Raw genomic sequence first — 16,630 nt, forward strand, 5'->3', positions numbered from 1 at the left:
TACATTTATCCATGTTAAGTCACTGATATAAGAAAAATCAATTGACACAAAAAGTGTATGTTGTGCATAGGCTATTGGTGGCAGTGTAACCCTGTGACAGACATTTGTGTTGGCACTTCATGGGACGTGTGGTTGTTCTGGAAGGTAAACCAGTACAGGGCTACTCTAAATGATGGACCCATTTTCAAAACTTTGTATTTATCAAAGTACAATTCCAAAATGAACAAACTTTATACCAATTAAAAGAGGAAGTTTCTAAGTTTTTTGTCAATTTAATAATTTGTAATTAATTAGTTTTTAATCATAATGTGATAAATGTTATAAATGTTCAATGCAACCACTGTTGGCTGCACTGCAAACATCAATACGATAGCCAAACTAGTCCCACACACACAAGAGCATATCTGCTGTTACTGAATGCATGGCAGTAGTGATCCGCTTCCACAGATTGTTCAGAGTTGTTGGTAGAGGTGGGACATAAGCAGCTTCCTTCACATAGCCCCATAAGAAATAGTCGCAGGGTGTGAGATCAGTAGATCCCGGTGGCCAGAAATGCGGAGCCAGGTCTCCAATTCCCCTGCGACTGAGCCGGTGCTGAGGAAAGGAGTCATTCAAAAAGCCTCGTACATCACGGTGCCAATGGGATGGAGCTCCATCCTGTTGGTAATGATGTCCTGGGAATCTTCCGTAACTTGAGGGAACAGCCATTGTTTCAACATGTCCAGATATGTGACTCCTGTTACAGTTCTTTCTGTACAGAAAAATAGTCCATAAACCTTCTTACGGGATATGTCGCTGAACATGTTGATCTTCGGTGAGTCTCTTTCATGTTGCAATGACGAATGTGCATTTTCCAAATTCCATATGCGAACTTTGTGTCAGTTGACTTATCCACTAAGGTGGAACGTCACTTCGTCACAAAAAATTACATGCTGTAGAAATGGGTCATCCTCCAGCTTTGCTAGCTCATAACCACAAAATGTGAGACGCTTCTCTTTGTCATTGCTATTGAGAGCCTGCACAAGTTGTAATCGGTAGAGCTTGTACAGCAAACGCTGTCTTAGAGCTTTTCGTACAGTTTTGGTTGGGGTATTCCAAGTTCTTGACTAGCTCTATTGGTAGACTTACTGGGACTGGGCACAAAACTTCCTTGAATCTGTGAGACATCATCCTCTCACACATGTGGTCGGCCTATGCTTTTTCCTTTGCACACACTCCCACTTTGTTTAAATTGTTTCAACCAATGGCTAATGGTTTTGCGAGTTAGTGGTTGAATACGGAATTTGGTATGAAATACCTGCCACACTGCAATTTGCGACTCACTTTTTGTGAACTCAAGAACACAGAAAACCTTGTGTCCATAGTCGCCATCTCACTCACAACTGACAGTGAAACGGAATGATGGCCCTATTGCTGCGCAAACTCTACCGAGCGCTTCTGAAACCGTCACCGCCTGCCCATTGCTGCCTGCCAAACACTTTGAAACTTCCTCTTTTCATTGGTATAAAGCTTCTTCATTTTGGATTTGTTCTTGAATACATATGAATTTTTAAAAATGGGTGCATCATTTCGAATTACCCTGTATTATTGTTGACAACTTGCATCTGCTTGTGTCTGTTACGGGTATGTTTCCCTGCAAACATTGCAGTTTCTGGTCATATGTATTTACACACACACACACACACACACACACACACACAGAGGCACAGGCACAGGAATTGGAACCTAATTAATCTCATGTGATGTTCTGGCCACTAATTTATAGAAAAACAAACCTGTGCAACACACTGGAAACATTATCAAATATAACAGTACAATACAAACTAATGTCTTTTCTGCAATTTGTAGTAATATTTGCAACCAGCTACCTCTGGCTTCTAAAATATTTGCCAAATTACATCTGTTTTGTCTGCCAACAGTTACAACCTGTCAGCAAGCAACAAAAAGGCAACTTTTGAGAAATATTGATAATTTTTGTGGAATGTTGACTGTAGAAGTAGATTAAAAATTTAATTTCTTAGTTTTATTACAGCTAAATGAAGTAATCACCGTGTCCACACTTTCAAAAAGAGAAAGTGTTATGAAGTAGTTTCTACTTGTTAGGCCTTATCTTTTCTCTCAGTGGAGGACCTTTGTATAATTTTGAAGATTGGAAGAAGAGATGAATTGGTCTGTTGGTGTTATCCAGTAGAACATATAAGAGAGAATTGCTTTTGAAAAGCAGATATCCTGATTCTAAATCTGAAAGAGTTTTAATTATTTGTGATGACTTAATATAGTTTGATTGTAAAGACATGAAATAAGGAAGACTGCTCAGTAATATATGATATCTCTGTCTGTCTGTGCGTTCGTTTTGTGTGTGTGTGTGTGTGTGTGTGTGTGTGTGTGTGTGTGTGTTTTGCTATTAAAGTCATATTATATTTCGTTTGGTTTTTTACAGCCTATTAACAATGCTGACTTTGTTGTTCCGGTGGAAATTGATGGAACAGTTCATCAAGTTTATGTCCTGAAGCGACCATATGTAGACGAATTTCTTCAGAGGATGGGAGAACTTTACGAGTGTGTACTATTCACTGCAAGTTTGGCCAAGGTGAGCATGTTAATGAAGTAGCATGCATTAACAGCTGCATAGAACTGGGTTTATCTAGTAATAGAAACATGCCATGTCCTAAGTCAAAATTGAAAACCATGCAAGCTGAGAAAGATGTAATACCCTTCAAAATTTTTTACAGTTTTTTCCTCATTGCAGCCCTTGTGGTTTTTATGCACAGTGAAAATTTCTCAAACAGATTAATTAATTAAACTGGAATTTTGAGGGAAACCTGTCTATCTCATAGATGGTTCTGAGAATTTAGGCTTGTGATTCCGCAATATGATGTTATGAAATTTGAGAAATACTCTTAAGACATGAGTTATTGTTGTCATTTGAATAAATTCTAATATGAAATACAGTACTATTACAAATAGGTCATCTTCGTCTTCTTTTTATTAAATTTTAATCCTTTGGGGATTGTAGAGTTGTGAATAACTTATAATGAATACAACATAGGGAGAAGGTGTGTGTGTGTGTGTGTGTGTGTGTGTGTGTGTGTGTGTGTGTGTGTGTGTTAGCTTTTATACTTCCCTCCACATAACCTGCCTTTTGGGGTTTTTCCTCTCTCTGTTTGTCAGTTGGTCTCCATTCTGGCACCCCCTTTTTTTGGTATTTCAGCCATGTTATTCTTGTGCTCTTTAAAAGCCTTACAGTCCCTCAACTCTTAAGTGTGTAATTATCCATGTTCCATCTCTGTGAATGTCCCAGTAGGGGTCCTTACCCCTGTCTCACCACATACTCTAAGCTGCTAGCAGCATTAGTGCCCTTACCTCACACTTCCAGGCCGCAACAGACCTAATCAATACTTTATAAAATGACTTGGAGGTGCTGGTTAATATCCTGGAAGACATTAATTTTGCCAAAGTTGAAATCTACATCTGAGAGGCTATCAAGGTTGTTATTTACCTTTGTTTTGAAAAGTGTGTACTTAGTTTTATATTTTTTAAACACAAGTTCTCTTGATTGTGGTGCTACTTCCAGCTCAGTGACCATTTTCTCTAGTGATGGTTTCCTGGTGATACGAGTGTCATCACATACAGAAATCTATGCTGATTTTACCACTGTTTACCTTGAAATCTGAAGCTTTCTTATGGCTGCTTCTAATGTCATTTTGAAAACCAGTCTGCTCAAGGCAGTCCTTACTTTTGCAAAGGATAAGCGGACAATTTAGTCACAGTAATATCTGGAAAATTTGCAAGTGCCATAAGAACAGTGGCACACTTCGCTGTAAACATTGTGCAGAACTGGTGCAAGAAACAGGGTCTGCTGCCATTAGGAGGGGTAGTGAAGTGTCAAGGCATATAGCTCGCACAGGATACAGTGGCTGATGCACAGTGAACAGTTTTTGTCCAAAGCGCTGGGCAAGTTCATTCATTTGTTTGGAAAGGGAGGCCAATAAGTGTTCTCCACTTTTCGGCTGGTCAACAATGACAGAATCAAGGTGCGCACGTGCAGTCTTTGTCAAGTGATTTTACAGAAACTACTCAGTAAAAAAATTCATTTTTGCTTTACTTATAGCTTTATATGTCAGGTTCATGATGATGTGCCCATCATTTTGTTAATGGTCTTAGTTATTGTGATATTTACATGAAAAGTAAGACACTGCGCAAAATTCGGAAACGTGTGCAATGAAAAATAGAGATCTCTATGATTTTGTGTTTGGTGCGTATTACATAATTTGAAAATGTCTGCTTGTGTCCGTGTATGTGCGGTTGGATATGTATGTGTGTGCGAGTGTATACCTGTCCTTTTTTCCCCCAAGGTAAGTCTTTCCGCTCCCGGGTTTGGAATGACTCCTTACCCTCTCTCCCTTAAAACCCACATCCTTTCGTCTTTCCCTCTCCTTCCCTCTTTCCTGATGAAGCAACAGTTTGTTGCGAAAGCTTGAATTTCGTGTGTATGTTTGTGTTTGTTTGTGTGTCTATCAACCTGCCAGCACTTTCGTTCGGTAAGTCACATCATCTTTGTTTTTAGATATATTTTTCCCACGTGGAATGTTTCCCTCTATTATATTTACATAATATGTTGTTGCAAATGAAATAATTTTCCTTTTGACTTGGGTGGAGGTATCTATCTGTCACCAATCTCGAGAAAATTGATCTGATGTAGCCTACTCATTTGTGATCCCACTGCACCAGCGATAAAGACAGAATGAAAATCCACAACATTCCTCATAATTCATGAACGGTTTCGGCTATCCATTTGTCCATGTTAATTTTACAGTCTTGGACATCGTCATTTCTTGTACAATTATATCAATATCATGTCATTCCAAGAATGAATATATACATCAAGTAGCACATTGTATATCATTCCATGCAATAATGTTATAAACACATTAGCACATTATATATCACTCAATACATATAATGATTATGTACATCAGTTAGCCAATTATAACTATACCACCACTAATATACTGCAGTATGTAAAAGAATAAACTAACAGTGCTGCAGCTCAGAATTCTTTTAATGAGTATAAACATCTTTCTATTAACATGTTTTTCAACTTGCCCTTGAAAAGATTGCCTTGGAGTGCTTTATATTTTTTGGCAACTTATTATAGAATTGTCTCCCAGTTACACATGGACTGTGGTCTGTAGCTTTCTTGTTAGTCCGTATCCTGTGATAGCCACTTTTGGCTCGAGTATTGTAATTGTGGGTGTCGCTGTTCTTTACACTATTTTCCTTGTTCTCTTTTACAAATATTATGGTCTTAAATACGTACAATGAGTAAATAGTCAGTAATTTATAATTTGTAAAATAGTCCCTACAGGACTGGCGTTTGCTTATATTAGCAATTATCCTAACTGCTCTCTTTTGAAGTCTGAAAATGTGATCCATATAGACAGTGGGTGCCCCACCCCAGACCTCAATCCTATATTGCAGATGTGAGTGTATTAACCTATAATACACTTATTTAAGGACAAGGGGAGCTACTATATTTGCAAGACATTTTAGTAAGTAAATATTACTAGATACCTTTTTGCAGGTGGAGCTGATATGCTCTTTCCAAGTGAGATGTTCATCAATCAATATGCCTAAAAACTTAGGTTTGTCAGATGTTTCAACTGTAGGAAGTGATTGAGTATGAGTATTATTGAAATGTAGCAAGAACTTTATTACTACAGTCTTGTCCGTATTCAGTGTAAGCTTATTCACTGTTAGATATTCTGTGATCATTTCAAAGTTCTCTTTGTTGCTTTGGAATGCTGCCCGCTCTGTACAGCCCCAGCTAATAAAAGATGTATCATCAGCATAGTTCACTAGTTTGGAGTTTTGTGGCTGTGTTATATCATTAATATATACTATAAACAAGAATGGTCCAAGTATACTTCCTTGGGGAACTCAACAATTGAGAGTTCTATATGCTGACTTTACTGTTTGGATCTTAATGTTGTGTCTGCACAACATGTTAGTGACGTGAGACAGTGTAAACTCCACTGTGTTTTGGCAAAAGCAGCAAATTTTGATATAGCAACCAGAGAAATGTGTAGGTTTTACTCAAAATTTGCCACTCGTGATGCTTCTCTGAAAGTTACAATTGGTTAACAAGCCAGACAAAAATAACTTTTGGCGGAATTCTTTTTAGATACTAACTAAAGCAGGGATGACAGTAGATCTTTTTGAATGGTTGCCATGCAAGTGTGGACATGGGGGGGGGGGGGCACTTAATATTTACAAAAAATGTGATCGTAGGCTTCAGTTTAGAATGACACTTCCCCCTCCAAGAAGTGGCATTTCCCCTATAGCGCTCTGAGCGACCTCCATTCCATTGCCGCATTCCCCACACTTCCCCAGCTGATTGCGCATCTAGCACCTACAGCATTTGGTGCACGACTATAACCTTGGGTGTGAAACTGTCATGGTCCCCTCACATAAAGAATATACACTCCTGGAAATTGAAATAAGAACACCGTGAATTCATTGTCCCAGGAAGGGGAAACTTTATTGACACATTCCTGGGGTCAGATACATCACATGATCACACTGACAGAACCACAGGCACATAGACACGGGCAACAGAGCATGCACAATGTCGGCACTAGTACAGTGTATATCCACCTTTCACAGCAATGCAGGCTGCTATTCTCCCATGGAGACGATCGTAGAGATGCTGGATGTAGTCCTGTGGAATGGCTTGCCATGCCATTTCCACCTGGCGCCTCAGTTGGACCAGCGTTCGTGCTGGACGTGCAGACCGCGTGAGACGACGCTTCATCCAGTCCCAAACATGCTCAATGGGGGACAGATCCGGAGATCTTGCTGGCCAGGGTAGTTGACTTACACCTTCTAGAGCACGTTGGGTGGCACGGGATACATGCGGACGTGCATTGTCCTGTTGGAACAGCAAGTTCCCTTGCCGGTCTAGGAGTGGTAGAACGATGGGTTCAATGACGGTTTGGATGTACCGTGCACTATTCAGTGTCCCCTCGACAATCACCAGTGGTGTACGGCCAGTGTAGGAGATCGCTCCCCACACCATGATGCCGGGTGTTGGCCCTGTGTGATTCGGTCGTATGCAGTCCTGATTGTGGCGCTCACCTGCACGGCGCCAAACACGCATACGACCATCATTGGCACCAAGGCAGAAGGGACTCTCATCGCTGAAGACGACACGTCTCCATTCGTCCCTCCATTCACGCCTGTCACGACACCACTGGAGGCGGGCTGCACGATGTTGGGGCGTGAGCGGAAGACGGCCTAACGGTGTGCGGGACCGTAGCCCAGCTTCATGGAGACGGTTGCGAATGGTCCTCGCCGATACCCCAGGAGCAACAGTGTCCCTAATTTGCTGGGAAGTGGCGGTGCGGTCCCCTACGGCACTGCGTAGGTTCCTACGGTCTTGGCGTGCATCCGTGCGTCGCTGCGGTCCGGTCCCAGGTCGACGGGCACGTGCACCTTCCGCCGACCACTGGCGACAACATCGATGTACTGTGGAGACCTCACGCCCCACGTGTTGAGCAATTCGGCGGTACGTCCACCCGGCCTCCCGCATGCCCACTATACGCCCTCGCTCAAAGTCCGTCAACAGCACATACGGTTCACGTCCACGCTGTCGCGGCATGCTACCAGTGTTAAAGACTGCGATGGAGCTCCGTATGCCACGGCAAACTGGCTGACACTGACGGCGGTGGTGCACAAATGCTGCGCAGCTAGCGCCATTCGACGGCCAACACCGCGGTTCCTGGTGTGTCCGCTGTGCCGTGCGTGTGATCATTGCTTGTACAGCCCTCTCGCAGTGTCCGGAGCAAGTATGGTGGGTCTGACACACCGGTGTCAATGTGTTCTTTTTTCCATTTCCAGGAGTGTATGTTCTAAGGCAAAAGGTGCTGTCACATGCACTAGAAAGGCATGTGGTAAAAACTAGTGTCTAAATCCAAGGAATGTGCTCTGGATATACACCTCTGTAATAAGACCTGTGATAATTTATGGGGCTACAGTATGGCAGGAATTGGCCTGCCTCACCATAGCAGATGGAATTAGTAGCATACCCATTGCTGTGAGTTTCAGTGAAGGCAGTAGCAAGGGCATTCAGGTTAAAAGCTGGAAACCTTTAGGACATCCAAAATCCCACATCAGTATAGTGAATGCGCTAAATATAGGAATGATCGGGGAAGTACCAGCTGACTACACTAACTTCCAGCTGCTTTAATAAACATTTCAAGGTAACTATTGGAAGTAGGGAAAAGTGGAAGAATGAATCATGGTACCATAAAAAAGATTGACAGGTCGAAAATAGGTGAAGGTGCTGGGGCTGGGTTATGTGGAGTACAGCCTAGACTAGAGTAAAATCCTTCTAGGGAAGCTGATCACAGTATTCCGGGCAGAAATATTTGCTATCAGAGTGTGCACGCAGTAGGAGACTCTATGTATGTGCTACAAGAATCGTGGCATCTACATTCATTCACACAGCCAAGAAGCTTTTCAATCTGTATGAGCCCATCCAATGAGATTAAAGATTGTTGCAGAATGCCATTAAGCACTTGTGGGGCAAGGTGAAAGCAACAGGGCAGACCTGCTGTGGATCAGTGTTCACTTAGGAATTAGTGGCAGTGAAGAAGTTAATAGACTGGCCAGGACAGGTGTGGTGGCGACTGTCGGAGCATACCTGCTCACTCCTCACTAAGGTGATGGTAAATCAAAACTAAACTACGTAACTGGATCAGTAGGTAGCATGCAGAGTATTGGACTAAGATCTAAAAACAAAAATATGCCAACCTAATAACGCCAAAGTCGTGTTTTAAGAGAAATTCTTATCCTGAGTTCGAACAGGAGACAGATTAAACTGAGTGGGCATGGGAACATCGGGAAACACCTGCACATTATGGGTGTAGAGAAAGAAGCTGCTAAGTCGTAAGGGGGGTGAAACTGCATCACATTTAATCTTCTAATGCAAAGCTTTTTCATGCAGTTGGCTCAGTGTGAATATCTACTCTGTTGTAGATCTTAGTTTCTTGTGACCGAGCAAGTGGCACAGTCGTTAGCACACTGGACTCGCATTAGTGAGGATGATGGTTCAAATCCATGTCCGGCCATCCCGATTTTTGTTTTCTGTGCTTTCCCTAAATCGCTTCAGGCAAATGCCAGGATGGTTCCTTTGAAAGGGCACGACCAACTTCCTTCCCCATCCTTCCCTAATCCAATGGGACCGATGACCTCAATGTCTGACCCCCTCCCCCAATCTGTCAGTCAGTTTCTTGCGAGTCTTTTGATTTATATGGTCATGGTTTATTGACTCCGTTTCATTTCTGACATTACGTTCAGAGCTGCATTGAACATCTTCAGAGGTGTTCTTATTCTGCTGGGTCAGTGAATAACAAAATAAATACTGTGACTAGGAGCCATGATAGAAGTATTAACATTATCAACAGAGATAATCCTTGTCAAAGATAAAACACACCCTTTTCAGAGTATTTATGTCCCTCTCTGATGTTTGACCTGTTAGTTGACAAGACTCAGGGAAACCAGGAGCATCTCTGAAGATGTCCAGCACAACTGTTGACAAAATGTCAAGAGTAAAAAGTTTCTTGGCTCGTGGCCATACATCCCAAATCATTTATCAGCAAGTAAGACAACCAGTCGCGAAAATGTTCTTTGTATGTAGTAGGTCTATCGTGTAAAAGTACACTGTGCTCTTTCAGAATTGCCTCTGAATATGAGACTAGCCTGTTATACCAGTACCACACAGAATTTTATGTTATGTTCTGCAAGGCAAAGATCCTGTCATTGGAGCTGCACATCTTAATCCATGATTATGTAGCGTGGATAATTTAAAGAATCCATTTTCTTGGGATATTTTCCTTGGCGATATTAAACCAATGATGATGTATCTTTTTTGAAGAGTAATTTTCTCCTACAGGGACTCATCTATAACTGCCTCTCTTCCAGGTGCTTTGTAATTTTCAAACATTGAATGACCTTTTGTAATTCCAGAATTCTGGTCTCAGTATTATGAGGTTCTGCTGTGTAATGTAATAGTATTTTTATCTTCCCTGTGGTTACCTTTCTTCTTTGTATTCTCATCATCTGTTTATTACCTCATGCTTTCCAGTCAACAGATTCTGTGCCTATCCGTATACAATAACTTGTGGTCTGTATTCTTTAGTTTCTTGTTTTAACTTCTACATTCTGTAGTAGCGCTGTGCCGTCTCCTCCATTTTCTGTCTTACCACTTCCTCCCACCGCCAACTCCCCACCCCCAACTTCCTGTGCATAACTTTGTTGCTTCAATCTCTTTTCAACTGTGGAATGTCTAGTTGACTCCTGTATTCTGCTAGAGACACCTTTGCCTTGTTTAATTCTTCTGCTAAATACATACCCAAACTCATAATTACACAACTTGTCATTCTTCGTATTTATAAGTTTACCCACTGTTTCATGCAGGCAGTGACATAGTGACATTAGTGCAATCCCATTCCTGATCTATGCAGTCTTTTACTAATTCATCTTCATGTAGCTGTTTGGTCAGATTTTATTGATACCATTGCATAACATTACTACAGCGAGCTTGTGGGTAATTTTTACACCTGTGAGATAATGCTCAGTGTCAGCATTAGTGCCTCAAAAAGTATGCACCTTTTCTATATTGGTTGTGCACCACTTTGTGAGTGGTAAATGGTCATTTTGGTTTATTTGTTTCTGTTTTCAAAGCATCAACTTACTTCCTTAAGGTTATTTACAGCTGTACTACCTTCAGAACTTAATTGCTTCTCTTGATGCAAGCTGTCTTCTCAAATACACTTTGAAAAGCGTCATGTTATGCTTGTTCTGTAATTCACTGACTTAGGGGTATTTTGGTTGCATCTCAACATCCATTCAATTTTTTTTTTTTTTTTTTTTTTTTTTTTTTTTTTTTTTTTAAAGAGGTATACGGATGACAATATAATAACCCAAGAACACTGTGAACAGTAGTAAACAAAATTGATATTTGAAAATATATGAATATTAAGAGGGAGGGTGGAATTTATTGAGATTTCTTTCCTTCCTTTCGATAATTTGATGAGACTTTCTGGCTATGTGAAGCCGATTGAGAGACTGATGGCCACTTTTTCTAATGAAACATTTAACTTCTTCAAGGCTGTATGACAGCTTTGAATTATAGAACTAGTCCACTTATTATTTTTTGGCTGAGCCACCAAGCAGACACTTTATGTATACTGAACGGACAGGTGTACACTACCTGTTGATATGTTCACCTATGGAAGCGATACCAGACATGTCGAAATTCATGTTTCTTCCCGAACAAACTTCCACCAAAGAGAATACCACCAATAGCATGAATTTTTTTGCCTTAGCAAGAGGAATCCATCACATCATATATTTTTAATACATACATTCACAGTAGTTGCCATGTACCATGATACCGTGACTTGTTACTCTAGTTTTAGTCGGTACTTTTCCATACTTTGAGCATCCCATGTTAACCTCTCTGCCCTGTGACATGCTTAACAGGTATACATGTGGAGAATAGTGACAAGTGGTGTGTAGCGATGAGGTTTCAGTGTAGTCACATGTTTTGTTGTTAAGCGTTGAGTGTCCTGCAGCATTTTGACCTATATACCTGCTAACAAAGCTTTAGCTAGCCATTAGTGACCCATCTAAAACAGTGTCTTTCAGTTTAACGTAGGCTCTCATTGCACAGGCATATGAATAGCCTGCATTTTGTAGGAGGTGGAATGTCCATTTGACTGCTCCCAATGACACAACTATGGCCAACTGCACTTGTCCACCTTAAGATCTACCTCTACATCCGTACTCCGCAAGCCACCTGACGGTGTGTGGCGGAGGGTACTTTGAGTACCTCTATCGGTTCTCCCTTCTGTTCCAGTCTCATATTGTTCGTGGAAAGAAAGATTGTCAGTATGCCTCTGTGTGGGCTCTAATCTCTCTGATTTTATCCTGATGGTCTCTTCGCGAGGTATACGTAGGAGGGAGCAATATACTGTCTGACTCCTCGGTAAAGGTATGATCTCGAAACTTCAACAAAAGCACGTACCGAGCTACTGAGCGTCTCTCCTGCAGAATCTTCCACTGGAGTTTATCTATCATCTCCGTAACGCTTTTGTGATTACCAAATGATCGTGTAACGAAGCGCGCTGCTTCCGTTGGATCTTCTCTATCTCCTCCATCAACCCCACCTGGTACGTATCCCACACTGGTGGGATCATCACTTAGTTGCCAGCTCTATGTCTGATGTCATATGATGTGCCACACAATACTGTCCAGATCACAGAGGACCTGGAAGGGCTCTCTCCCTCTCACCTTTGTTCACTCATCTATGTGTTTTTCCCCAGTAACTGATGTGTTTTGATTGAACATCTCCCACCACCATGAAATGATGGTGCTTTTACTTCAACTACTATAGTTAGAGGTCTGCACGGATAAGAAAAGTGCAATCCGCATGCGCAAGGTCCTAATCCGCAACTGCATCCGCAGCAATTAATCCGCATCCGCAAGTTCCTTATCCGCATCCGCGTATATTTAAGTTTTGAATGAGTAATTAATAGTAATAGACAGTAGTACTTAGAATTATGGTATGTAATGACACAGTTATTGTTAGGGTGCCATTTCTGCGACAACTTAACTACTTTCGACTTCTTAAATTACAGGAAATGCTCTATACCTACTCTAAAGCAGACCATTCCAAACAGGAAAGAATTGGCGCTCCGGAGCACACACAGTAGCGGGTCAGGTGTCGTGAAATTGGAAACGCTATTTAAAAAAATAAAATTCAATGTAATAGTATTAAATGATGAAAATACGTGTATAGAAACAATTATATTTCGCTGCTCTTGTGCCAAGGCAGCTGAAAATGACGATGGTTTTAAACTGTTACCGGCACATTGCATCATTTACCAACAGTTTTTTTTTGTACTCACTGCTTGGATGTGTCAAATTTTGAAGCCATTCATGTCAGCTGATGATTATATTATAGCTTACGCGTTCAGTCCTCGTCATTTCCAGGTGAAAATATTTACAGTATTAGGCCTTCACTGCAAAACGCTGGCGCACCTGTGAAAAAGTTAAACTGCCAGCAAAAATTGACGTTGTCTGGAAGAAATAATTCGTCTTCCGAAGAGTGACAACAAAATCTGATATGTTGCTAGAGAAGGCCGAAATGCACGCGTTAAACTCACGCAGGCTGGCGTGAGGTCTGAAACAGGATACGTAATGAATGCTATAAAGAAAAGTATGTAGCTGCTGGAATACTTAACTTTAATCCATCATTGGTGTACATCGCTCTTGACGATACAAGTTATACTTTTTTAGATAAATGCACTATACTGTAATGACGCCTTGCTAGGTCGTAGCCATTGACTTAGCTGAGGGCTATTCTAACTATCTTCTCTGCAAATAAGCGAGGCTTCGTCAGTGTTGTCGCTAGCTAAGTCGTCCGTACAACTGGGCTTTTTCTGGCAAACACTCTGAACATGTCCTTTTTTATTACAGAAAAAGCAAATAGCTTGGCGTGACGGGCAATTCTCACGCGAATGTCTGGTTGCACACCGCGGGCATGATTTTAGCACTGCATTTGCTTGCTGCCGCGGGACACGTGGTGGAGAGCTTGGCGGCAGCTGCGCGGACGAGCGCGAGGGCTGTTGACAGTTCCGTGCAGCTCGCCCGGCCGGCCGGTTAATGTGACACACGGCTGGCGAAGTTTCAAATGATTCCTGAGCAAAGTCAAGTGTGTCTTGCGTATCCAATATGTCTATCACTTGTTGAAGGGAGGGATGGACTAGTTTCAAAATTTGCTCCCGTATACGAACATCAGAAACGTTCTGTGCAATTGCATCACGTACCATAGTATCTGAATAAGGGAGTCCACATTCACACTCAAAAGCACAATCCCTTGTAAGACCTTGCAATGTTGCAACCCACTCCCTATTAGTCTGACCGGCCGTATGTTTTGTACGAAAGAATGTATACCTTTTTGCAACTACATTGACTGTTTCTTTGAAATAGGCATCTAAAGCAGACAAAATTTCTTCGTAGGACAGAGTTGCTACGTCGCGTCGGGGAAATAATTTCACTATCACACGGTACGTTTGCACCCCTACACACGCCAATAAATGAGGCTGCCGCTCGTTACCTTGAATTCTGTAGGCGGCGAGATGAAATCCAAATTGGCGTGACCACTCCGTCCATGTTTCCATTTCCGCATCGAATGGACGAAACTGGGGTGCAACAGCATGTTGTGGCTGCGGTAGCGGTGAAGCGGTGGCTGCCGCATCGGTTTGCATTGCACGTTGACCCTGGACGAGCTGTCTAAGGGCATCCAATAACGCCTGCGTCTGCTGATTCTGCAAGCGATAAAATTCGGACAGCACATCTGGAGATTGTGGCGAAGCCATGACACAAATAAATTAGAGCAATACGAACGCGAAGTCCTCTTTTAAGCCTCGTCGCCACTTGATATGTTGCTAGAGAAGGCCGAAATGCACGCGTTAAACTCACGCAGGCTGGCGTGAGGTCTGAAACAGGATACGTAATGAATGCTATAAAGAAAAGTACGTAGCTGCTGGAATACTTAACTTTAATCCATCATTGGTGTACATCGCTCTTGACGATACAAGTTATACTTTTTTAGATAAATGCACTATACTGTAATGGCGCCTTGCTAGGTCGTAGCCATTGACTTAGCTGAAGGCTATTCTATCTTCTCTAGCAATATAACAAAATCAGTGGTTATAGAAATTAGGAGTGGTTGGATGAGGTAGCAGTTCCTCAGCACTCACTGCACCGTACTTGGCCCCCACATCAATAAGGAACTGTGCCGTCTCGAGAAACCCAGATCCACACGCAACTTCGAATGGTAAAATGTCTTTGCTGACAAGATTGATAAGTTTTTCTGTCTCGGCTGTCTTCAAATTTGGTGGAACTTCAGGAACTTTCACGTCTCTCTTGGTATTGAAATAAGTAATTATGCTACTTTGTCGAGCCTCACACGAATGTTTTAGCAAATTTGAAGTTCCTCTTTTGTGTCCAGTGTAGGAATAAACATTTTTACATGCAAAACAAGCCGCTATATCTTTTACCTTTTCGTTGCCATCAAATAAGTATGCGAATTTTTTCCAAATTGGCGATTTCAATTTGTTTTCCTTCACTAATGTAAAATCACATTTTTTCACCTTACACGAAATTGTATCCATCGATATGGTGTTCATTTGAAGAAAGAACTCTCACTGATATTTGCTACGATGCACGTTGTCACTCAGTCACTACAAAGCGCTAACTGAAGTCAGCGGAAAATTGCAACAGGCACCTGTCTGGTAGACAGTGGGCAGGTTTGCCACCCAGAGAGCACTTCACAGGCCACACAAAAGACATGGTCGCGGAAACAGATTAGGCGCAGCTCTCTTGGGTACAGCTACGTCGGTCGTAGCCAGGGCCTGAGGACAACAGATATCCGCTCTACCCGGGCCCTGCAAGATTCCAAGAATGTCAACAGACTTGAAGTTTTGAACTAACATTGCAACGTACGTACTGGGCAGATGCCTTGCTCATTATCCGCAGATGACCCACGGATATCCGCGCCGGTCGCGATTTTATCCGCCAAGTAACAAATACCGCGGATATTCGCATCCGCGCAGACCTCTAACTATAGTGTTATGACTTTTGACAGTTCAAGCCGGAGCAAGTAGAGGGAAGCATAGTTTCCAGTGTATGCTGACGGCATCAGCAGTTGGCTATAATGCCAGACCTACTCAGTGCGGAACCTGGCAGGATCACTTGACTGCGTGAACAAGAATTCGCATGAAACGGTCGATCTGCAATCTTTCTCAAATGATTTTAAACACACTACTTACTAATGAACTCTTTAAGTCTTGCACATCTTACAGTTTAATTTGTTAGCTTAATGATGAACTTCCTTTTATTTAGTTAATGGTCATAGTTATTGTGACATTTCAATATTACATAAATTATTGCAAGAAATTCGTAAAGACAGTGAAAACAGGACTCGCTATGAATTTGCATTTTGTGCTTATTAGATCATATGTTGCTGCATATGATATGTCTAGATAACACACTGAATTATTTTTTAAACTTGGAAGGATATTGCTATCTGTCTCTAATCTCGATAAAATGGAATGTATGTGAACTGCTTCGTCACAAATAGTTTCTGCCAACGAAAAAGCTAGAATGAAAGATTCATAAATTCCTTGCATCTCATAAATGGTTTGAGTTATAGAAACAAGATTTGGGCAGTGATAGCACACAGAGAGGTGAGCATTTTGCTTTATGATTAATATGCGAAACTTCCCATATCCACAACAACATTCAAGCAATAACAGAATTTTTTCTGTGAAATAATGTAATTTTTAAGGACCATCGATAGCTGGTGAAGTGAGAATTGCTGGGGGTTTTGTAACAATATAAGTGAAGAAATTACACATGTTATTTTGAGAATCGGCTTTTTCATGAACTGTTGGCATGTCTTGTCCTCAGTTGCTAGTTTAATAATACAATTTCAGGATTCTGCCGCAATTTCAACTACGTTAGAATATTAGTAAGATGAATATTTGTAAATTCTGAT

The 16,630-nt window shown here is 41.6% G+C and overlaps 1 protein-coding gene across 2 annotated transcripts in view; it reads left to right on the plus strand.

Moving 5' to 3' along the window:
• LOC126235734 (phosphatase Herzog) overlaps nucleotides 1-16,630 on the plus strand; it is a 73,559-nt gene that overhangs the window by 13,946 nt on the left and 42,983 nt on the right. For both annotated transcript variants that reach the window (XM_049944513.1, XM_049944512.1), the window contains one exon: nucleotides 2,441-2,590. In XM_049944513.1, the coding sequence (XP_049800470.1) occupies nucleotides 2,441-2,590 (150 nt within the window). The remainder of the gene's footprint in view (nucleotides 1-2,440; nucleotides 2,591-16,630) is intronic.

This window comes from Schistocerca nitens, chromosome 2 (genome assembly GCF_023898315.1).
Source record: "Schistocerca nitens isolate TAMUIC-IGC-003100 chromosome 2, iqSchNite1.1, whole genome shotgun sequence".
NCBI classification, from domain to species: Eukaryota; Metazoa; Arthropoda; class Insecta; order Orthoptera; family Acrididae; genus Schistocerca; species Schistocerca nitens.